Raw genomic sequence first — 24,007 nt, forward strand, 5'->3', positions numbered from 1 at the left:
GGATACTTCTCGACTTTTGCGAAGCAAAACTTCTGTCTTCGAATAAGAAACACCGCGATTGATTTCACCGTATAAAGAAAAAGATTTTCTTCGATATGTTTCGACAACCCTCGAGCGAATAACTGTGAGACAGTATGCACCGATAACAACGTTATTTTTCGCGAGCGTAAACGCTGGTTCGCGTTTCATTTCGGTTCGTGTATCGTTCCGAAATTGCTTCAGCGATTACAGAAGATGGATCATTTGCATCGGGGTTGTCGTTATCTTTCAAATTGACAGGAAGTGGAAAAACGAAACAAAAAAAAAAGAAAAACTCTTTCGAGAATCGAGTATAACGTTTACAACGGAACGTCGATTATCTAGATATATCGATTGTCTCGACAACTGCTATTCAGAACGTCGATTATACGGAAATTGATTCTCTGATTATCGATTATTGGGGCATGTAAATTGGAATTCCAAATCAGCACCAACTGTACACAAACCAATAACAATATACAATCGTAGCAATACAAGATTACGTGCGAACATTTTTCCCCTATCGAAATGATTCGATAATATCACAGATTAAACGTTCGTTAGATAGTCGACTGTTTGTTTCCTTGTACCAGTGCCCGCTCTATCATTAGCCCATGATACAAACGTTTCAATCCTCTGTATTGCAGTATGAGCAATGATAATACCTATTTATTACAAAGCCTACTTATTAGTCCGTTTGATGAGCCGACTTTGTAATATTAGACACAATTTGCAATATCGATAATACAGACAATTTTTGTAAATTAAAAGGAAAGCAAACAGGAGGAGAACGGAAACGTCCATCGATTGTTTTCAGTTACGGAATTGTTCCCGGAAACCGATAATTGACTGTGACACGAGATATTGGCTGGGTAATACGAGTTGATTGACAGAATAATGATATTCTTGTGTCGTCGAAAAATTAGTTTCGTCCGAGCAACGAAATTTTATACCCGTGAAACGAGAAGCGTGGTTGTCATTTTATTAGGAACTGCAATTCCCGTTAAAAAAAAAGCATCGCACCAGACATCCTTGCCACGTGTGGTATTAAGGAGATATTAACGTGTCTCGTATGTAGGCTACATTATCGCTAAAGGAACATTTTTTACATCTATCTTTTCTTTTTTAAATCTTTTTCTACTATATTTAGCATGAAATTTATCTACTAAAACATTTTTTTATAAAAAATAATGTATTTTAAAGATAGGAATATTCTATTTTAAGCGTAATCTGTTAGAAGAAACACTGTGACTAATTCAGTGATACCAAAATAAGGACCGTTCTGTTGTCTTCAATAACTTTTCGTTTCCATTCTGACGAAACGTTTCTTTCAATTTCATAGACTCGCTCCAATATCGAAACTTAGCATCCCAGGTCTTTGCAGAAACTTGAGCTTCACAATGATAATGCATGACGCTCGTGGCAAAAAATAAACATAGTTATAATATCACAGTTATCATAGCAATATCGTAGTAATATCATATAAGATATCATAATTATATCACAATTGTAAACACGAAACAGCGTTGTATACCCTTCCTCTGGTAAACGTAAAATGAAGCTTCGAACGAAAACACAAACATCTCCATTGTACACACAGCGTGTTCAAAAAACAGCGTATCGATGGGCAAAAATAAAAGAGAACCAAATGAATCTTAATGAGCAAAGATTAAATATACCGATGAAAATTTGCGTCGCGGGGGTACGGGTGCGCGTGAGTCTGCAAATAATCGACTAATTATCGGGCCGATATATTCTGTTTCACGAACCGCGTAAATTTGAACAGGAAAACGTTAATAAAACAACTAATGCGATTAATCATACGCGCGTAGACCCCCGACACTGTCGACCTAATTCCAGCCACCTCTTTTTCGTTTTTCGATCATGCTCGGCCTGTGTTATTTAACGTCATGGAGAGGACAGTGAGCGTATAAATAACAGGAGGATTTTGTAAAATCATACGATAAAACATCGTTTTCGTTGCAGTGGAAAAACTTCCTAAACATAGATACGGTTTCTGTGACGAATGTTCCGTACGTTTATCGATGTAACGATCGAGGTACACGCGTTCTATAAAATATCATTTTCAATCAAAGATAATGAAAGACTTGCAAGAAATATTGACAAGAAAGGCGATTAATTCGTGTCAGAGATAAAAAAAAAAGTGAACCACTCGACAAATAAATTGAAACGTTAAAATAAATTATCTATATAGAATGTTCAGTACCACGATTGGTCTACTTAGATTATCGATAAATAATATTGTTCGAAACTGAATGTTCGACATGTAAAAAATATTTCCTGATGGATAGAATAGTTATTACATAGCTTGTAACTGGATTTTTTATTCCATTCGTTACATCTCGCAACAAATTACAGTTTTGACCGATGTAACCTGCCATCCATAATTGACGATGAAATTATTACTGCCAATAATAATACTTTAGTAAAAATTAAAGATTCGATATTTCTATGTTTTCTACAATTTCGCATCGAACATTTTCTAACCGTTAATTTACAAATTAATAGCAGCATCGTTTTTACAGAAAGTGTTTGTCTATTAACGTACGCTCGCTAATCACTTTTATCGGAATAATATACGATTTTTCTGTTTCAGTAATACAAATTATACATGTGCTTTGCTTGCCAATCCCACAGCTATAAATCAAGAAAAATAATGATTTGTTGCATGAAACTCTTTTGCTGTTTTCTACGTTTGTTTGTACGATTGTTTTCACACGACTTTTGTTAGAACACGATTGTTACTTTCTACCGCTTTCGTTTCTCATAACAAAAGAGGAAACGAATGCCCTTTTCTTTTATTGAACAAAGAATAGTGCTTTGAAAGACTATATTGTATTTATAGATTTTCTGATTAACTACATAAGATCCTACGATCTTTAAAAATTTCATTCGTAAAACCTTAAAAACTTTCTTCTTAACGTTATATATCTATTTTCCATAACATACTACAAGGTATTTGCACGCAAATCTAACAAATCTAGTTTCTTTCAACTGTCAAATAACAATAATAAAATATCGAAATTTCTTAGCTAATTTCGCAAGATTCCCATACTCTCAAACCTTCATGGATAAAACTTTAAAAACCATCTTTTTAATATTTTATGGATTTACCATGATTCCTCCTGTTTCTCTTTCTATAAAAAAAGATCACAATAAAGCACAGAAATGAGATTCTGTCGAGACAGGACATTAGCCAAATTAATTGGCAGTCCCCACCGCGTTGACACGGTTCGTTTCTTCGCAAAAACGAAACCAGAGGTTAATAAGCAGTTACGTACCGCCGAAATTGGCATGCGTTCAGCATAAAACTCTAAGGACTCTGCGAAACGAGTACTCGAGTCATCGAGAACACTACGCTTTCGTTGCGATTGGCGTGCTTTCCCCCAAGCATTCTCGAACGCAAATTTCTCCTATTTATAAATTTCTTTCTTCGTTTTTCTTTCCTCTCTTTTTCACCTCGTATCGCGGACATTATCGACTAATTTAACACGTTGACTGCCACGCGTATTTTCAAAGGAATCTCCGTCAGGCTACGCGTACAGCAGTACCAAGCGTTCTCTGCTAGGTGCTCCCATCGATATTTTAGTAATGCGAGTCGCTCAAGTGGTGGTCTCAAGAATGATCTTTCGTTTCGTTTGTTCGCAACATTGAAACCACTAGCTGTTGTTGAATATAATGAAGGACAGTGTGGTATAGATTATTGCAACCAAATGATTTCTTATGCCACCATAATTAGAAAAGGAGTGAAATGGTACAGAAAACTTGGCGTTCAATTCCTTCTGGGAATTTCTGTTGTAAACGCTTTGACGGTTTACGAAATTGCAACAAGGAAAAATATAAATATTAGAATATTTAGACAATTATTAGTTGCAAAATTATTAGAGTTGTTTGAAAATACAAAAAATCCTTATCTTCGACGGAGTCAGCGCAATATCGCCGTTCGGAAAAACGATTCCGGAAGAAGCATTAGACACGCATGCAAACTATGTTATGCAAATAAAAGACGTCGAATGAACCGAACAAAGGTACAAAAGAATTTGAAGAAAACAACAACTTATTGTCCAAATTGTCCCGACCAACTTCAGCTATGCATAGAATGCTTTAAAGTTCTACATTCTAAATAATTTTTTTAATAAACCATTTCCGTATTTTTATGTTATAACAATTCAACAGTTTTATTATTATGGAATATCTGTTCAAATACCTACGACGATCCTTCGCAAGTAGTCAAATAAGCGAGACCCGAATATGAGTTACGCGGCCTGACCAGAAACTTTACTGACACCCGAATGCGGGTGTCGTGACAGTCAGCGTGTTAATACGACGACAACCTGGCGCGTAGTTAATCGAACCGAATGCGATAGTAACCTACGACGATTTTTGATGTATTATTCACTCGATCACGCATCGTATCGTTTTTTCCCCGACGACGATAACGTAATCCAATGGATCCGACAGGATTATTAACGTTCGTAAAATTGCCGATTTACAGTTTTGTTCGAATTCAATGTACCCCGCGATGTGCATTTGCGTCGTGTAGCTCTATCCAGCTGAAGTATTTCCGTTATTGCAAAGAATACGCGAGAACGTACGCGAGAGTCTTTAAAGTTAAGATAAGCAAAATCGTATCTCCTGTACGTATCCACTTTCAAGAAACCGCTATCGCTTATTATTATTATGTATTCCGTTCAAATTTCTAACTTTTATTCGACACATTTTCGCGTATTGCTTGAAACAACGAAGATATTTCAGGTGAACGAAGTTGTTGCGACACGCTGTATGCATATTTTACCCTCCAGACAATCGGAAAACTTTTTCCTTTTCTCTTAATTCAAGTTAATCGTACGATATCGATGTCAATCAACGCCTTTCCCCCTATCGTTAGATAAGATTTTCTCAGGATTCACTGGTGTTACGTTATTGGTAAATATGGCACTATTGCGGTCTAATCGACATGGCTCGTTTACCTCATCAAGGAGAAACTAGCAGCTGACATGCAGTTACACGTATACCAGAAATTGGCCAGCGTTCAAGTCAGGACTCGAAACAATATGCCCGGGAACATGGCACGCGAGATCATTCGACGACATGATTAACTTACTCGCGTGTATTTTCGTCGCTGTTCGTTCGGCGAAGTCGAAAGCGACTTCTAGACAAATACGAAGAAATTATCAACCTGTACGCCTGACGACGAACATTTTATTACCACACTAGGAGGAATAATCGTGCGTTGTGAAAAGAATTAATATCGCAATCCGCAGATAGAGAAGATTAACATTAATTAATAAGAGAATGCGATTAACGATAGATTCGTGAAACGAAAGACGCGATGAAAGATGCAACGGTTGTTGATTTAGCAAATTTAGTCATTTCTTTCGAAACGTCTTCTCGCGATCCTGCAAAAGGTCGTCTTCGTTGATTAAACCCAACGCGGAAAATACAATTATCTGGAAAACAATTGCGAAAATTAATTAAAAGCCACTTCGTCGATAAAGCATTATTTTCGTCAAAATTTTAACGTTCTGTAACGTTAATTAAGTTAATTGGACGGCCCCGGCCAAGCCATTTTATCCTCGCGTCTCCGTTTATTGCGAATCGCGCCGCCACGTAAATGAGATCGACTCCTGAAGATACAACTTCGACGGAGGCTTTCGTTAATTTCCAATTAAATCAGCTCCCTCCCCTACCTCTTAGCCTTCTATCATCGATAGAATAATAATTCCACAACGCCGTCGAGGACGATGAAGGCGATATTCAACGTTTAAACGAGCCACAGCGACAAACTGAACTGCCGACGATTTCCTCGAGTCTTCTATTGTTCCACGCATCTTCTGTTTATACCGTCGGCAAGTCGCTTACGGAAATGGCGACCCCACTGAGCTAACTCGGACAGATTTACGATAACGTTTCGACTTTCCGCGAAATCCTTTCAACCCCTTATAAATTTCCTTTTGCGATCACTGCTGCAGCTTATGGTGGTAAATATACAGAATTTCCAACGACGCCATCTAGTCGTGTGCCATTATGGTTTCCTATGTATGATTTAAATCCGCGAGATATTCTCATAAAAGCATAAACTCGCGGTTCGATAAATTTCAGTACACTATGAATATCATGAATACAATTATGGAAGACACAAGTCAAGTCGCATGTAAAGATGAAATCCTGTATTACCTTTGTATTAACGAGTACGAAGAGCGCACCAAGTTTCGCAAGATATCGTACAATGGAGATACCGCGTAACTATTGTTCTTGGATTAATCGCCCAACTCGGAAAGAAAGGAGAATTATTTAAAAAATTTGCAAATTTATAGATCTGTTACGAGTTCGTTCTAATAAAAGCTGAGCCAAGTGTCGAAAGAATAACCGTAAGAATAAGAAAATCATCCGTACATATACGTAATTAGCTTAGATTAAAAGATTATTTTAAATCAATTTTGAATACATCTTCCCAATCATTTTTTTTTCTTTTTCAATGCGACCATAACGTATAAATCGCGATCTATATTGAAATTTTGTAACGTTAGTAAATTTACTCGATCCTTGAACTATTTCGATAAACAGAGCGATTAAAAATAGGGACGAAATATCGACTATTGGATTCAACGATCAAAACACAGATGGAAATCTTTATCGACTATCTCGTGGCGTAATGTATCGAATCCTTGATAAGCGATAAGTCGATGTTTAAAAAAAAAAAAAAAAAGAATTGTGACATTTAACGATATCCTCGACTTGAAATTGCTGACATTGTTTCTTCTTTTTAAGAATACGCTACTGGGAAAGCATACTCTCACGTTGTAACGGTTAACTGAAATATTTATAATATTGCGGCGTTTTCTATTCACGCGAGTAGAGAGACAATCCTCCGTAAACGCGATAAAACGTTGTAAAAGACTCTTTGAAAGCGCGATACAACATTCCGAGCTCGTCTTACCCTTTCTCGACACAGTCGAAGAAATCCTTTCATCCCTGTTACCTCGGTTCGACTCTCTGTGTTTATTCCGCAGAATGCGGGCATCTAAAACAAAAAGAGAAGAAACTGTTAGCTTCTATCCCATATGAGGCCGTATTGTGCAACAACGAGACGATAAATAACGCAATTCCCTATCGTTTACAGGTTCGTAAAGAGCGAACAACAAAGACGATGATATTCAAATTTTATGTTATTTTTATCCATCCCACTCTAGCTATTTTTCAGCTGAAAACGGCGAAGCAAATCTCTTTATTTTCCTCGCCGTTCCCTGCCCTTCCCGCTGTTCTTATATTCGTTCTCTGAAACGTTTCCGTTAAACAGCAAAGGCGACACTAAGCTTTATTTCGTTCAAATCACAAACGGGCCGTATATCCGCGATATTTGTTATCGAACGCTTGTCACAGCGATCTTTTATTTTTATTCGATCCCCCTCTCGAGAAACACAAAATAACATATACGCTTTAAGCTGTCCCGTTCCTGCGTCCTTTTCTCTGTACAGTTGGAGGAATCCGAACGATCAAAGTTGCGAGTTCTTCTTCCCCGTTCCTTTCCCGATAACGGAACGAGACGATTTGTCACTTTCGTTGAAGAAATAGGCCAGCCCGGTACTTTGGCAATTTACAAACGTTGTTTTAAGCTATCCTTAGAATTTGCTTTTAAAACGATTGAAACCTGTAGAGAACGCCAGACGTAGCGTATTAAATCTCGCATGAAAATTGCTGGAAACGCCACTGTTCGCTCGCAACTCTCGCTTGCCCTTTAATTCTATTACGTTCGACACGGCGTGATTCTAAGTTCGCAGGAAAAATTAAACACAATACGGCAAATACGAGGATACGAACGTTTTCGTGAGCACGCGCTCGCAACGATTAAAAACACTAGTTCTCGTATGAAACTTTTATCGACGCAACATACTTATTTCGGTAATTATTATTAGGACCGCCGCGTTCAAATTTCTACAGCTTATTTTCGTTGACAAAGTTTGTAACAAACCGGCGAGACAAAAAAAAAAAAAAAAAATTGCCGCGCGTTAAACGTCCGCCGTTCAAAATTATTTACTCGCTAATTTTCAACATGGTCGGAAACTAGTCAAAAATAATTACAGCCACGCGAGCAGCAACGCATAGAGGAAAATATCCGTTCTGCGAGCAACAAACGCGCGTGCATACTTCCAGGCAATATTTAGCTCGGCGTCTAATGACTATTTATACAACGATTAAGGTACAAAGTATCCTCTAACCTAACCGCTATCACGACGCCCTCGTCCTACCGAACTCTGTCAAGGCAACAACGACGATATTCAAATTTCATCCAGCTCCCACCCTCCCGCTCCTTCTACCCTCGGTCTCTAGAAAGCTCCAAAACAAATCCTTTTATCCTTCGCGTTCCCTCGACGCTGCGTCTAACCATTCTGTAGGATGTGTTGGAGCAAAAGGAAGCGCTGTTGCATTTCCGTGCCGAGAGAACACTTCGTCAACCGCCGGGAGGAAGCGTACGTACGTATGTTGCGCAACAACACGGTAGATACATCCAAGCAGCAGCGTGTTCCATCGCGATCCGATCCGTTCCGTTCGCGACCACGAGCAGGCAGGCAGAGCGAAATGGCGTGAAAGCCAGACGATACGTAAGTCGAAGGTTACCATTCACCTGCGGCACGCTGATAAATCACGCATAAACAAAGTACTCGTCGTTGTTTCATCGAACGGTCACTGGATGGTTCAACAGGTACGTTCCTCGGAACGATACGCGCGTTTCGAAACTGGAGGAAGCGGCGAGAAGCAAGTAACGAGAATTAAAAGAAAGGCGAGAAGAAACGAAAGAGGGAAGAAGAGGTTACTTAGTAGCAATGTGCGCGCACACTCGCTGGTCCTTATTCGCCATCTTTTTCTTCAACGATACTGGAACGAAACAAGAGGGGTTGAACATCGAGAGCCTTCAGCGGAACTGGCCCCAGGCCAAGGCATTATTTTTCGAGTGAACGGCAGAGAGAAAAGGAAGGAGAACGATGAAGGTACAAAGCAGGGCGCGTGACAGGCGCGAGAGAGAGAGAGAGAGAGAGAGAGAGAGAGAGAGGGAGAGAGAGAGGAAAATGCAGGAGACTAGGGTTGGTAGCCCAAATGAATATTTAATTTCTGCATATCTCACCCCGACTAAAGTTTAGCACGACGAAGCAGCCGTCTCTCCCAAGGGGGTGAAAGGAAGCTACGTATCCCTTGTACCCGTGGCGCAACCCCATCTCGTGATATAGGGTAAAGTCCTTGCGGAAATCGTGTGCTCCTTCGTTTCAGTTTAGGAGACCCGTGCACTGCCTATTTTTCTTTATCGCGTGTTTACTTATCTTGCTTTCTTTGTTCTTTGCACGACCACCCTGGTTTTTCTCCTAGTTTACATTTTTTAACCACTTCCTCTAGCTCGCTGTGCTTGTCTTTCGCGCAGTTTCTTTTCCTTATTTTTAACCCGTCCTTCTACCCGTACGCCTTTCTTGCCGATACAGTTTGCGTTTTTACGTCTCTTTCTCCGACAGCTCTTTGGTTCTCTTCCGTTACTCTTTTATAGACGCAGTTTCCACTTTCTTTAATTCTTCATTCTCGTCGCTGCTCACGTACTTTCTCGATTTTTTACTTTCCCCCACCGCCGGCTTTTCCTCTTTTTCGCACATAATTTCTCTTGTCCCATATTTCTCTCTTCACCCTCTCGAAGTTGGCCATTTCTTCGTCCCTTGCTTCTCCCTCTCTCCCACTCGCTCTGGTTTCTTCTTTTTCCATTCCCCTGTCCCCCTCTTGGTCCGGCTTTTAGCTCCCTGTTTCTCCATTCCCACCCCTCCCCCCTCACCCGCACCCTGCTCTCGTTCCGTTTCACCATTTCTCTATTTCAAACTCTCCTTATTTTTCCCTACTTTTTTCCCCGCCAACACGAACTTCTTTTTGCACCCCTTTCTTTACCCGCTCCCATTTGTCCACATAGTTCTCCATTCCCTGCTTTTCCTTTTACTCTTTTCCTTTCCTAATTACAGTTTGTTGTTGCCCTATTTTTCTCTTCACTTTCTCCCTCTTCCTCTCCGTCTCGAACCGCAGTTTTCCTACTTCCACCGTCGTATTACGCCTCCGTGTTCTTTCTCCGTTGATGCAAATCTTTCTGTCTGTGCCACCATTCCCTGTTTCAGTTCCCGTCCTCGCCTACTCGTTTCTTGCTTTTCTTCCTCCCTTGTCTCCCATCCTCCACCTTCCATTCACAGCCCGTCCCCTTTCTCCGATTTATACACTTTCTTTCTCGCTCTATACCGATGCTTTTCTCCTCGTATCTGTCCTTTCGGCTTCTTACTTCTCCGTTCGTCTACCCTCTAAACACGGGCAGCTTCTTCGACTGTTACCCTCGGCTCGTTCGACCCTTACCCATTCGCCGCTCCCTTTTGGACTTGCCCTGAAGGCCGGTCGCGGTCCAAGGGCCAATTACGAGGTTCCTTGCGATAGAACGTGGCAATGTCGAGGGCGGAAGAGCGCGATGGGGAGCGAGAAAAAAGGACCAAAGGAGAGGAAAGGTCGGAAGATGAGACGGTGGCAAGATTCGCAAAGATGGAGCTCCCCGCTTTGCCAAGAACCAACGAAAGTGGAGTACAATTGCGAGGGGACGGTCGATTCGAGTAGTCGAAGGTCGGGCAAAGGTACGACGAGAGGACGTTGTTGCTACTGAAATCCGTGGTCTGAGACTCACGCTGTCCGAGTTAAGCTTCGGCTTAGGAAGCTTCGCCCGTTCTCTATCTTCGTTATCGCGATATAGGAACGCTGCGCCGTTTTATAGAAGAAATACGTATTATCCAGTGAACGTGTTTGCTTGCCGTAAGAACGCGTTGGTGCTACTAATGACAAGTGGAACGAGTCGTTCTTCTTCGACGAAATATTTCTCTGTTTAACTACTTATTCGTTCGTGCTATTTAATTTATTTATTTCGTTTAAGTTACGCGAAATAACGGTTTCCTTTAACAGATTTCCGATTCAAAGTTGAACCATTAATTACGCGCAGAGAAGCTGTATCGTTACTCTCGGTACCGCGACCACCATAGCGTCGTTTAAAGAAACGCGGTTACGCTGGCGCGCGAAAGCATTTCCTTATAAGATAAATAGCATTTCGTAGAATGAAACGCGTTGACATAACACGCCTGCATGGTCGGGATGAAAAGTGGAAGAAAGATTAAAGCGGTGAACGAGCGCATAAAATTTAAACAGGCGGATTGAAACACGAAATATTCTCCGTTCAGTCCCCTTACGTTTGTTCGGAGATTAAATAAAGAAGGGGCGGGGGCAGGGGTGACGAGAGAGCTGGTGAAGCCAGAGAGAATACAAAATATGCATCACCGTGAGACGAAGTTGGGCGATAGATATAAACCAGCAATGGAATTAAAAAGTCCAAAGAAAGAAACACGGAAAAAGGCGAGAAGATAAGATTGGATGAATGGACACACGGGGAATTTTTTTTATGTGTACCTACAGGGAATAACAAAAGTCAGACAAGAAACGAAGAGAAATGATAACGAGTTGATCGAGGGTCGATAGAGAATAGTCGTTATGAAAGGAAAACGGCAGATATGCCGAAGTTTAACAAAAATACGACACTGTCAAAGATAATGAAAGTACATATATATGTATGTATACGGGTGTTGACTCAAAAAGAAAACAAAATAAGAGATATAAAATCTGAAGGGAAACGATCGTACGTTTCGATCGAAGGTCTCTCGACGTTATGCCATTCGCTGGTCAATCTCGTCGAAACTTTCAGGGAAACGAAACTGTATCTGTATAAACATCGTGTTATACTAAAATGGAAGTGGGGTAAAAATCATCGAGAAGGATTAAAACTTATACCAGGGAAGATGAGAACGTATTTCACTGAAAGCAAGAGAAACGTAGAAGAATCGAAGAATGCCGGTGAAAGGGAAAAAGAGAAAGGAGAAACCCCGTGGTGGGTAATCCGGATTTAGTCGTCTATTCGCTCGAATCCAAGACGATATTAACGGCAACCCGCATACATTCGTTTTTTATCAAAGTCTACGTTAATAATCCAAGATATCGTATCAAAAGTTTCGTGATTCCATTGCGTTTCTTTGTGCAAGGCACGTTTCGCTGTATCTTTTACATGACAATGGACACACGAAGTAATATGAAAGATGGAAACGTAAAATATATTGTTAAAAACTATCACAAAGAATATAACATTGATATCTAATATAACGTATTACATTCTTGATACTCGAACGAGTCTCTATCCTATTTTAGTTAAAGAATAGTAGATTGATCATAGTATTTAAGAAACCCAAGTTCGAGCAATGAAATTTTATGTAAGAGAATGTTCCGAAAAGCAATAAAATCTTTATATCGTATCGTAAAATACTATACTATAGTGTACTAGACAAATTTATATATTACGCTATAAATTTTTATAAATTTATTTTAATATTTCACGTTTAGTATGTTATCAAAATTCGTATATACTATGCTGTATAAAAGTTTATACCTCTATAAAGAGTGAGACATACGTAAGAGGAAGGTAAATTGTTAAATTGCAATTATTAAATTGCTTCAAATTGCTGCATTTACTTATCGATCCTAGATAAGACAAGATAAGAATAAGAGAAAGATAAATAAATATCATCGGGCACTGGAACTTACGTAAAAATATTTAAAAAGTATTTTTAAAATACTTCGCGATGACTAAATACAATAAAGGTAACGACGATAATCGATTTCTTATTCGCGAGTGGATCTGCGTGAAAAGCGATAAGCAGCGTAAACTGGCATATTAGAGCAGCGCGTAAATGTCGTCGATCGATAAATCGTTGTTTCTCGGTGAAAAATGCTGACAGTTCCTGTGCTGGCCAGATACAGAAATCTTCCTCGGATATGCCAATCCACGATCATCGATGCTCATGTCGTGTAACATTAAACGCATGAAAACGTGTAACACCGTTATACGACGCGTATGTACGTAAGTAAATTTCCAAAGGGCCAGTGAAGTGAAATTCAAATAAAGAATACTAACGGCGAGGCGGTATTCCCAGGTAGCGCGCAAGAGGGACGAGAAGTTAGACAAAAGGAGGTGGGCGGGCTGTAGCAGACTGGAGGAAAGGCGATACGATGGTCGAGAGAAAGTAAAGAAGAAATCTGGTAAAAAGAAGGACAGGGTTAAAAGAAAAAACGCAGGCGGCGAGAGGGAAGAACGAAGAAGAGAAAATGGAGACCGGTAATACTGGCCAAGTCGACCGGTTTAATTCAAGTTGCCGGTGGAATTTAACGTGACCGTAGTACTGCGACTAAAGCCTGTATACTAATCTGTGTAAGCAGACACTTCGAAGGAAGTGACACGAGTATAATCTGAGCACCTGTATCCGCGCGTATGTATGTATCGCAGCGTCACGTATAGATGTGTCTCGGGTACAATGTCTTCTTTCTTTCGGTAACGTAGTCGAACGGCGCCAGTCGATAAGACGGAACGTATTCAAAAAGTACGGGAAAAAGGTAAAAGTTGGTAAGTGCGGAGTGGAGTGGCGCGTACCGGATGAAATGAAATCCGAACGAGCAAAAGAGGAACAAAACGACGGGTATATGGTAACTCAAAGAGAGTAAGGGATCGTGGTAAGCAACGGTAAGAAAGGCCTAATGAAAATAACTAAAGAGATAGATACTACGTCCGGCCAAATTACCTTGTAAAGCAAAACCATACGATAAAATTAGTCGAGGAATTAGTATTCCCTAGGAAAAAGACGAATATTTCGTAAAGCTGTCTGACAGGATTATACGCGGAGATAGAGATATCCGGCGAGACCAGGGGCTATATAACCGTACGTTCAATTATAAAAATTATAGAAACGTTCTAAGAAGAAGGAGCGTAATTATCGAGCAAGAAATACAAATAGCCCTGAATAGAGAAAGAGCGTCAAAAGGAAAGAGCTTCTGGAAAAAAAAAGACGAAGACGAGCAACGATAAGACTCGAGAAGAAATAGAGGAAAGGATGAGAATGGAGAAAAGGTAGAAAGTGGAGCCTAGTAATTCGGACTGAAGCGACCATCTACTTTGAATCCAGGCTACTACCGAAACCGGGCTACTATCTACGGGGAACCATTCTTGTGCTCCTTCGTCCTTTCATCACGATATGCCACTGGCACATCTCCGTCCTCGTCGACGTCGTCGTATTTCCAAGTACCCTAGCTCCCATGAGAAGCCCCGGAAATTGGAATCTTAAATCGATCTAAATCTTCTTTATCGCCGAAGGAGTCAGCGGCCGATCACGGACGAATTTTCTACGGTTCCAGGATTGCCTATATCGTCGCCTGCTACTCGACCTGTAAATTTAACGCCGATTGCGTCCTTCGATCTTTTATTAAAAGGGCTGCTGCAACGTGCGCAACGATTCCTCCGTTGCGTCTGTCAAGCTGCGGGAATTTAAGGAATGCAACGCAAACGTTCTTATAATTCAATTTCCTTGCCGATCGATCGTCGTCCAACGCATCCATTTGCGTTGATTGTCCGCTCGCAGCATAACGAAAAAGTGATTGAATTTATACAAGCGTTCTAAAACTGTCTCTCGCCATCTAAATTTTCAGCACAAAGTAGGTTAAATCGCTGGAACGATTGGGCAATTCGGAGCGATAATTCGATCGATCTCGATCACAGTCTGTTTTCAAGTTAGACAACGTGATACCAACTTTGGAGAGCTTTCACATTTGTACGGGGATATCCAGGCGTTATCCGCCACAGTTATAACAAGTTGATATTTCAATGTATGAGAGGTTTACTTCAGTGATTTTCGCGTTTCATCTGAAATCCCATACTCTGCTATCCAGTAACAGATGTTTACAGTTGCCAATTTGTTTGTAAAAGTGAAAATATACTCCAAAATTTATACTTACGAAGAAGTATCCTCTCTTGAAACTATCTTCGAGTTGGTCTCTCACTACGAGCAAACAAATAATAGTTGAACTTGGCTCGTTATATTCAATTTTGTACGTTTACCTCGGAATAAGAGATATAAAGCGTAAGTGAAACAGAGTGTCTTGATATCTACAATCGCGTCCTATAAATATTGCCTATTTTTTCATTTCCTTTATAGCAGCTAAAAAATGTTATCATTAAGCGCCACTTAAAATTTTATCCCGGAACAATATCGTCAACAACGCGTCGTAAATAAATAACTTTTAGATGAAATTTAACGAGACTTTTTTTTTACAATTGACCGGAGCTAATTAAAGATCAACTAATTAAAAATGACTAGGGCAATTGCGTTTGAATTACGCTTATCAAGCAGAAACACGGTGAAACGCAGGGACTAGAGATTCGCTGCAAGATTTGCAACGTGTTCATTCGTAAATTGATATCGATATTTCGTCTAATACTTCGTATTTCCCTATATTACTCGCAACACGCATCCATTTGCCTCGTTGCGGTCCTCGTAACCTTGGCGTCTGCCACATTCTCGTCTAGTACACATTCCCCGTTCCTTCAGCCAGTAAAATCATCACGAAACAATCTACAGTACCGGTACACATCGCATCAAAATACGGAACTGAATTAGGTACGAGTTTAGGCTTCGCAACACCAAGATACTTGCTTTCCTCCAAATTACACTAGTATCTGCGTTGGCTTTCGTTGGCAAACTAATCGAACTTTTCAAAGACAGTTTGTCAACTCGTCAAACCCCGAGGTCGTTTGACAAGAGGAGGACAAAACGAGAGCATTTTGGATAAAATTGGATTCGATCCGTGTAGATCAGTTTAATTATGAAATAGCAGCCGCATACCAGATACGTTCTCATCTTACGATACCTGTTTGTCTCCTTATATCGGGCCAATGCGTTTTCACGTGTAATGTGATCACACCCTTGCCCTCTTAAGCCGGAACCACCAACACTATACACGGAAACAACCACAAACACGGGTCGAGGGTGAATCGATCCACGTGAAATGTATCCGCGCGTCTCGCGTCACGCTCGAAATTTCGAGCACCGCTATCGACACGTCCCGTACCTTGAACACCGATAATGTGATAGATTTGCCGATAGAGAGCCGAGCTTCGTACGTATCGCGAGCGTGTAGGGCACCGAACAATACGATCGATTAATCGTTCTTAAAGACAACGTCTCGTCGTTGCGATTGCTTGCCATTCACGGGACGATACCGTACCACTTTGGAATCGTTGCTCTGGGAGCCTCTCGCTTCCATTAATCGATCAATCCACGTATCGTCTTTTTTCTCTTCTTTTCTTCTTTCATTTTCTTTTTCTATCGATTCTATCGGTTTTGCCACTGATTGCTAAACGACGCTCTTTACTACCGTGATTTTTACTCGAAGGTTTGTATTAAGCGCGAATATAAACGTCTACGTATATTCTAAAAGCATTCGTTTTAATCGAATTATCAAAGACACGCTTCGAGCAATTATCGACTTCGTACGTCGAGTTCCGATAAAAATATACTGTACGGATCGAGCCGACTTACGGGCATCCCTGTTATTTCACCTATGTATTCAGTTCGGGCCTTTTCCCAATGCAAATAAGCTTGAGCTAGAGACTGTATTGTCCACGTTGTTTGACGCAAATATCACCAGAAACCGTTTGCTTACATTGTTGTTGTACCTCTCTCGCGGTTAAACCGTGTTTCACGATCAAACGAAACTAACCTCGTGAACTAACCTCGCGTAACAGAATTAAAATAAAAGTAACGCGGTCGAAAGAGATAAAGGGAAATAGGCCAACCACGTGGATATTTAAACAATTACGATAGAAGGTGCTGGAGGATGAACGAACTGAACCGAAACGCAGTGCGATGAACGCTGTAATATCGAAAATAAGTATTATATCGATCGACAGTTTGGTAACTGGATGATGGAATCAGGACAATCGGGCATGATGTAAGGTGTCGAAGTAGATGCCAATCGTGTCTAACATCGCGTGTCGCGTTGTAAGCGTCGAGGATCACGATCGACGCGTCAAGCATCTTGAAGGCTGACAATGTCACGAGAGAGTTACACGTTACAGAGCAAACAATATACGGTCGAGTTTGAACAGCCCCGCATATGATGTATCTTATAATTTTCTACCGTATCTAGACGCTTCGTTTTATTTCACTCCGGTGAAGGTCTGATAATATTTGCGCGTGTGCTGCGATGCATATAAAACGCGATTACCGCCTGACAAAAATATCGATTTATCGTCGTGCACCACAAATACATTTGCCAGCAAAATCATGCGAATATTTCGCGACGGATACTCACACGCGAACGCCTGTTTTTTCCTTTCTCTTTTTCAAAAATATCGGATCGCTAAATGAGAATCCATTTCGATCGAACGCAGTGCGTCAGTGGTTATTCGAACATTGCGAGCCAATTTCAGCAGAAGTCGTGAATCGTTTCCTCGATAACGGACGAAGGCTAATATTTCAAATATCATCCATACATGTAGATACGATATACCTATCTTTTTGCTCTTTATCGTCGCACGAGAGAAAATTGCAACTTACATCTATCTTATTGTTCAAAGAATAAATAGAATCGACGATATTGCCAGACTTTATTATTTTTATCTCAGGATATTCTAATTTCGCAGAAGATAAAATAAAAAGTAAAATACAGCGGAATGCCTAATGTTTCTGACAAAAAAACGCAGCTCTGCTCTCGTCTACGTTTTCAAAGCTTATTGAAGTCTCATGCCCGCTGCACGAATGAATTTGCATAGCAACTTGCGACAATTTCGAAATCGAATTTCCTGTCGCGAGAAACTTGTTTTCCAGTGATTCGTTTAATTAAAAACACCTCGGTCTCGTAGCTAATTACGCGGAATGCAGCTATAAATTGCCAGGCCGAATGGATATAAGCGCGTTTCTATTATTTTCATAATCAACTGACTCGCTTCCATCGCTGTTTCGTCTATTCGAGATCTTCCCGTCGTGTTGAGCCGTTCGATCGATAGAATTTCGCCGATTAAGCTTTATCAGACTTTCTTTTAAAAACACGCTCGATATTTTCGTTCTGTCATCGAAACTCAGTAGGTTTTTCTGCTCGAATACGTAACAGATCCACCATCCTATCGAGTAATCGGATTGAATCGGTCGCGTATCGAACCACGCTTCCGAGAATAATACACGTTCCTTGGACCATTCATTAGGCGATATTAAATATTCTTGAAAAATCAGGAATCTCATATCTTTTGGCATATGATTTAGTCGTTATTAAAAATGAAACGCGTATATCGCGTTTATATCTGCAAGGAATAAAACCGACCAAACTGAAATTTACTTGTCTTTGTCAATTTTTAATTCTCCGATTATAAAAGCTTCTGATTAAGAAACGACACGGATTAACAAATTGGAACTGTATCGGTTCCTCTACTTTTATCACTTTTATTTTTAACTTTGTCCACGCGACGAGATTTCGTTCTTCCTTGGAATTCGCGTGAACGAACGATTCCTCGTCTTCGTACCCATGTTATCACGCGTAGTTACCTTCTACAACCGGACTTAATAAATTAGTCTACTCCGCCCACGCTCCTTCCTCGTATTGGCTCCATCAATTCTGATGTCGAGTTTTATGCGCTGGAGATGTGCATACACGCACGCCTTGGCAATATCTAGTAGTCTGTGCCGAGATCAAATAAATTACAGCCTTCCAGGGAAGCTATATCGGACTAGGCAATTGGCTAATTACTGTTACAACTCTCCTCTGCACAGTGTCAATCAGACACTTGGCAGAATTTGTGATCGTTAGAGGCAGACGCTTCCTTGCGTTAAGAAACGTGTCCCTTGTTGAACTATACCGTTTAATGTAACGAAAGTCGGTACCTAAGCAAGTTAATTTTTAATAACAAACTGCTACGATCGGTAACATCGTTGGAGGATATCTCACCGATTTCGATGATCTTGAAACACGTTGTCAAGATGAACGTTCTGAGTATTTCTTCCTATACGTATAATCGTCGCACAGCTTCAGTTTCCAAGATATTGAAAATAAAAAACTTCAATTGTTTAAATTACGATTACGCACGGATAGCCAATATATTATTCCGATTGTTAAGGTGTCGTTCATACTAACTTGTACGTAACGAAATACGTAACGACGTGACAAAATTAGCTCCGAATGAACGGAAACAAATCACGTAGTTAATTTGTTTGTTAATCTTCCGTCGTAAATATTCTTAATCGCTGTATGAAAAACTATTTTAAGCGTGAAACTTTTAATTACTATTTGACTTAACGCACGATAAACTTGATGATCGATTCGAAAACATTCGTGTCGCTTCATACAGCTGTTGCGAATAAAATATTTGTATCGAACTACGACAGTCAGGTACTAACGGCGGATTTTTACCACTGCTGCAAACGAATCGCGTTAAACGAGATGCGTGCAGTATGAAAATCCTGTACCAAAACCAGGCAAACTACTCAACTAATTTTCCTCGAAATTGCGAGTTAACGAGCTTTGCCTGTGCAACAACCGAATCTCTTTCTACGACCCGAAATACCAAATTTGCTTCTCAGCACGACGACGCCTTTATGATGTCTATAGACGTCAAAGCAGGAGTGCGAAGTTTTAATATTTAACCTTTTCGCATGTATGAACGAAACAACCTCACGATGAAATGTCATTCATGCGAGACTAGGGATAAAATATTTCGCATAGGCATCTAGCTTTTTCCTGAAAAAATGATTTTACAGACTAAATTTTGCAGAAACCTACAGAGTTTCCCAGCAAATCTACCGATCCTTTTTTCTTTTTGTGAGCTTTGTACACAGCGTACAATCAATGTTTCAAGTAATTTTATGCCAACGTAGAAACATACGGTAGAAATATATGTATATGTAACGGGTGAACGTAAAGGTTAGCGTATCTATAGGTAAAAGCTTCCACAATATGTAATATCGTAATTTATATTTAATATAATTGTTGAAACTTTTTCTCAAAACATTACAAATACCTTTTTGTTCGCTGAAATAAGAGCAAGACCGAAATGTAAAAATTCAAGTATATCTCATCGAAATATCCCTCGTTCGTTCAAAGCATCGCGTTAACGACATCGTTGCGACGTATTTCGTTCGTGGATGCAAGGCAATTAAAAACTCGTCTATCTCGGTGTGTAGTTATTTAATGCGTATAAAATGTAGTAATATATAGTTCGGTATAAAATGGGATTAACGTCGTCTGTAAAATGTAAAACCACAACAGAGAATTCGATTTTGATAGCAGAATTTATTCAGATAGATTTGTTCGAGTGTTAAACTCGTCTCATCGAGATTACGAAGTCTCGTTAAATATTTCTGTTTATTTGCGAGTGTTCGAAGAAAAGGGCTTTCTGCCCTTGAACGTAACAATTTTCTTCCGCGAACGAGATTTGTTACAAGGAATACACGGCTGCTTGAAAATTGCTTAATTTTCTTTATCAGACGATAATTATCAAAATATTTTCCTACTTTGCATTTGATAATTTTCCATGAAATTGGGTGATAGTTTACTTTAGATAGGATGTGAATATGTTATAATATGTGCATTAAGAAAATAACGAGACAGTGTTTTGGATGTCATCGTTCGATACCGAAAACACGTCGAGAATAAAATTCACCGTGTCAATTACTTTCTCTTCTGGAATCATCTTTCTACGCGTTCCAGACACCTGATTCGAAATTCCTTGTAATCAAACACGTAGTAGCAACGAACGCACGAAGCACAACGGTTTGCAACAGCGAATCGAGTTTCAAACGACTACCAAATGTTAAAACACGTTCAGCACCGGTTGGTGCTGTTGTTACACCAACAAAATCTCCTTGTTTTCCAACATCAACTACGTATGTCGGAGAAGAATGTCAGACGCAGTAATCCGGTATCGGGTTTGTTTAATCCAGGACATTAGGTAAAATCGTAAATGCGAAGGACATAATATACCGTCGATGAATCGATACTGTATTTTACTCTAAAAACTTTTATTTCTTACGATGCAACAATCCTAACCAAGTATTCAATATACCACCTTGTTCGATCGGCGAAACCTTATCGTCCAAGTTATAAAATTCCCTTTTCATCGACCCAAAGAGGATCGATCACGTCGCGTGCATACATACGTTCAATTCGTGTAACAAAGAAGCTCTTTGAGAAGATGGGGACACATTTTTCCATGATTTCCGACGTTTTATCCGCAGCCGCTTAAGAATTGCAGCTCGAAAAGGTTTCGAGCGTGAATCAACCCGACAGCATACGCGATGACAACGCGACCGGTAATCGTCGAGCATAACAGAGAGAGAGAGAGAGAGAGAGAGAGAGAAGTATAACAGAGTCGGAATTCGGTGGTAACCGAGGCTCGATACGGGCACAGACACCGACCATGTACATTCGCCACACAGGATTTACTGCCAGATAGTCGATTACATGGTTCGCTTGCTTATTGCGCTTTGAACGGGCGAACCTTGCCGTCTACGCGTATAAATGCTGTCTCCGCCCCCTTGATGTTGGCAGAACTAAAAGATTCCGCGACTTTTCCGAAAAGGGAAGATAAAAAACGCGACTGTGCACGAATTTCGACGCTGCGATACGCCTCCTCCGCCCCGCTACCGTGTCTACGTTCCCCATTGTGTTTCCTGCTCCTTTTCATCCCGTGATTCCCTCCACAGCAAGAAGAAAACTTGAATTTTTCTTTTGTCCTTAATTTCCTGCCGCTTTTTCTTCGTTTCTATGTACTTTTTCTTCCTCTTTTTATCTTCTTTTCTTTTCTCTGCTGTCTAGTTTTCACGAGAATGCACGGACAGACGCAACGGACGTATCGAAGTCGAGGATCGTCCCTTTCATTTTCGAACGCCGAATGACACGTGGCTGGGACAAACGTTTAATCGATCGAAGATCAATCAAGATTGTCAACCTAGAGTGAATCTAGTTTCAGGACCGTCGAAATTCCGTTAAACGCGTCCATCGTGGTACCTCGTTATTCCGCGTTCCCGCGTCGAAAATTCGTTCGTTTGGTCTTTCTTTGATTCACCGCCATCCGCTTGAAGTTGCGAATTAAGGACAGGTTAACGAGCTAATGCAGTACTCGCGAGCGTTCCACCGAAAGAAACAAAAGCATATGCGCTTGGCTTTGCATCGGACAGCTTTCACAGCGAGCGAAAAACTCTTGCGTTCAAAGTAAATTTTAATTACGTGGATAAACCTGCTGAAAAGAGGCCTGTATAATCTGCGATACGAAACGAGAAAGGTATCACCGTTCTAGTTGGTCGTACATAAATGTTGAGAACGTGATTCAAAGTAAAATCGATCAAACGCTTCTTTTCGCTCGTAAATATCCTCGATTCGGTTTTCGATCGACCATTTTAAAGCATGGAATTCGTTAATTTTTCTTCTAACATTTCTCGACACTGTCTCTATCGCGTTATGCCAGGCAAATTCAAAGACGACGAAATAGAGAGTATGGCTGAAGCCGATTTCATTTGCAAGAAGGGACGAGTTAAAAGTGTCCCTCGAGCCGAGCGAAATCAGTACTCTTAGCAACCAGAAATCCACTTTAAAAGTCGACCATAAAAATTCTCTAACCGAAGAAAGAAAAAAAGAAACAGAGAGACGCCGTTTAATCCTTTATCCTTAGGTTACTACAGTAACTTTAGAGGCGGCCACTGCGGTGCAACATCGTGCACTTATTGCAATTCCGAGGGACGGAAAGATGGCCGTTCAGGAAGATATGCAAATTGCTCGCTACAGGGGTGGTTAAACGTTCGTGAATTTGAACGTAATAGGATTGCATCGATTGCCTTTGGCCAGCAGTGTACTTCCTCTCTCCGTTTGCTATCCGTCGGATAGAAAAAAGGGGACGCATCGAATTGGTGGCGATTGTAATAAAGTTGGCGTGCGTCTGGCAGCTCTAACGATTTACGTGCAAGTATTGCGAATTTATCGGCCGTCTGGCCGGTAGATGGTCAGATTTTCAGAATCGCCGGTTTAAAATCACACGCTGTATCGATGCGGCTGATCTTATCCGGCTTTTAACGAAATCCAACCGTTCGTCCATGCGGGAATCGGCCAAAAATTGATAATTAAAGTATCACGGAAATTGAACCATTCTGTGCGTATTTCCTCCGATGTATTTAAATTGAAAACAAAAATCGCACCATGAACTTTAGCGAAAGAGTTCGCGGAATTTATTAACATGTATGTGTATTAATTTTTCGATATCGATCGAATCCGTTTATAAAAGAGATTTAAAAAACGAAAACTAGTTTTGCTCTGGTATCTTACCTTAGATTCCTTAGGTAGATTTTAAGATACCTTAGATTCCTTCAACGTATAATATTTGCAAACTTAGTCTCTTTATTCGCGTAAATTGGTTTTAAGTATAAAATTCTAAATCCTAAGCTGCGAGTTGCGTGACCAATCTTTATCGTGCTTCTCCTCCTACGTATTAGAAGCGCTTAAAGCTTTAGGTTTTTATTGTCTAAACATCTTATATCCCTTTTCAGGACGATGCCGTATCTGCTATTAATCACGCGCAGGAAGCCCGGTGTTTTATTCACGAGTTCCAGCCGTCGCTTTAAAAGTATTATGTTTTGCGATTTGTCAAACGTTGTAACGGGAACAAGATTACGGCCGAATCTAGGGGAAGCTCGAACGAAGCAATCCAGATTGGTAGCTCGGTCAAAGTAATGCGACGGACGCGAGGATCGGCAAGTTTCGTAGAGCCGCGACTAACCAGACAGGGGACAAATAGTTTTCGCGTTGCACCGCCGGTAATCCTGTTTACAATAGCTGATTGCAATAAAATTTACATGCACCCGTCCACTTTGCCCTTCCCTTGGTCCACCATGGCCTGTGCGCCTCTCAAAATTTACATGCTGCCCGGTTAAATTCATGCGCGTCCAATCCTCCACGATTTACATTCGCCATACGCGGTTGCGAATTTTATGCTACGCGTACCGTTCACACGTGCTTTATTTTCCCTGCTTCTGGCCAGGTTCAACGCATTTCCCCCCCCCCCCCC

At 40.6% G+C, this 24,007-nt stretch overlaps 1 protein-coding gene across 6 annotated transcripts in view; it reads right to left on the bottom strand.

The window, feature by feature from the left end:
* The window catches only part of LOC100745461 (leucine-rich repeat-containing protein 4C-like), a 274,466-nt gene that overhangs the window by 83,222 nt on the left and 167,237 nt on the right, over positions 1-24,007 (bottom strand). For 5 of the 6 annotated variants that reach the window (XM_012386510.3, XM_012386511.3, XM_012386509.3 and 2 more), the window contains one exon: positions 6,980-7,063. The exons of the other annotated variant lie outside the window; for it this stretch is intronic. In XM_012386510.3, the coding sequence (XP_012241933.1) occupies positions 6,980-7,063 (84 nt within the window). The remainder of the gene's footprint in view (positions 1-6,979; positions 7,064-24,007) is intronic. 6 annotated transcript variants of the gene reach the window in all.

The sequence above is a fragment of the Bombus impatiens genome, unplaced genomic scaffold (assembly GCF_000188095.3).
Source record: "Bombus impatiens unplaced genomic scaffold, BIMP_2.2 scf_0389, whole genome shotgun sequence".
NCBI lineage: Eukaryota > Metazoa > Arthropoda > Insecta > Hymenoptera > Apidae > Bombus > Bombus impatiens.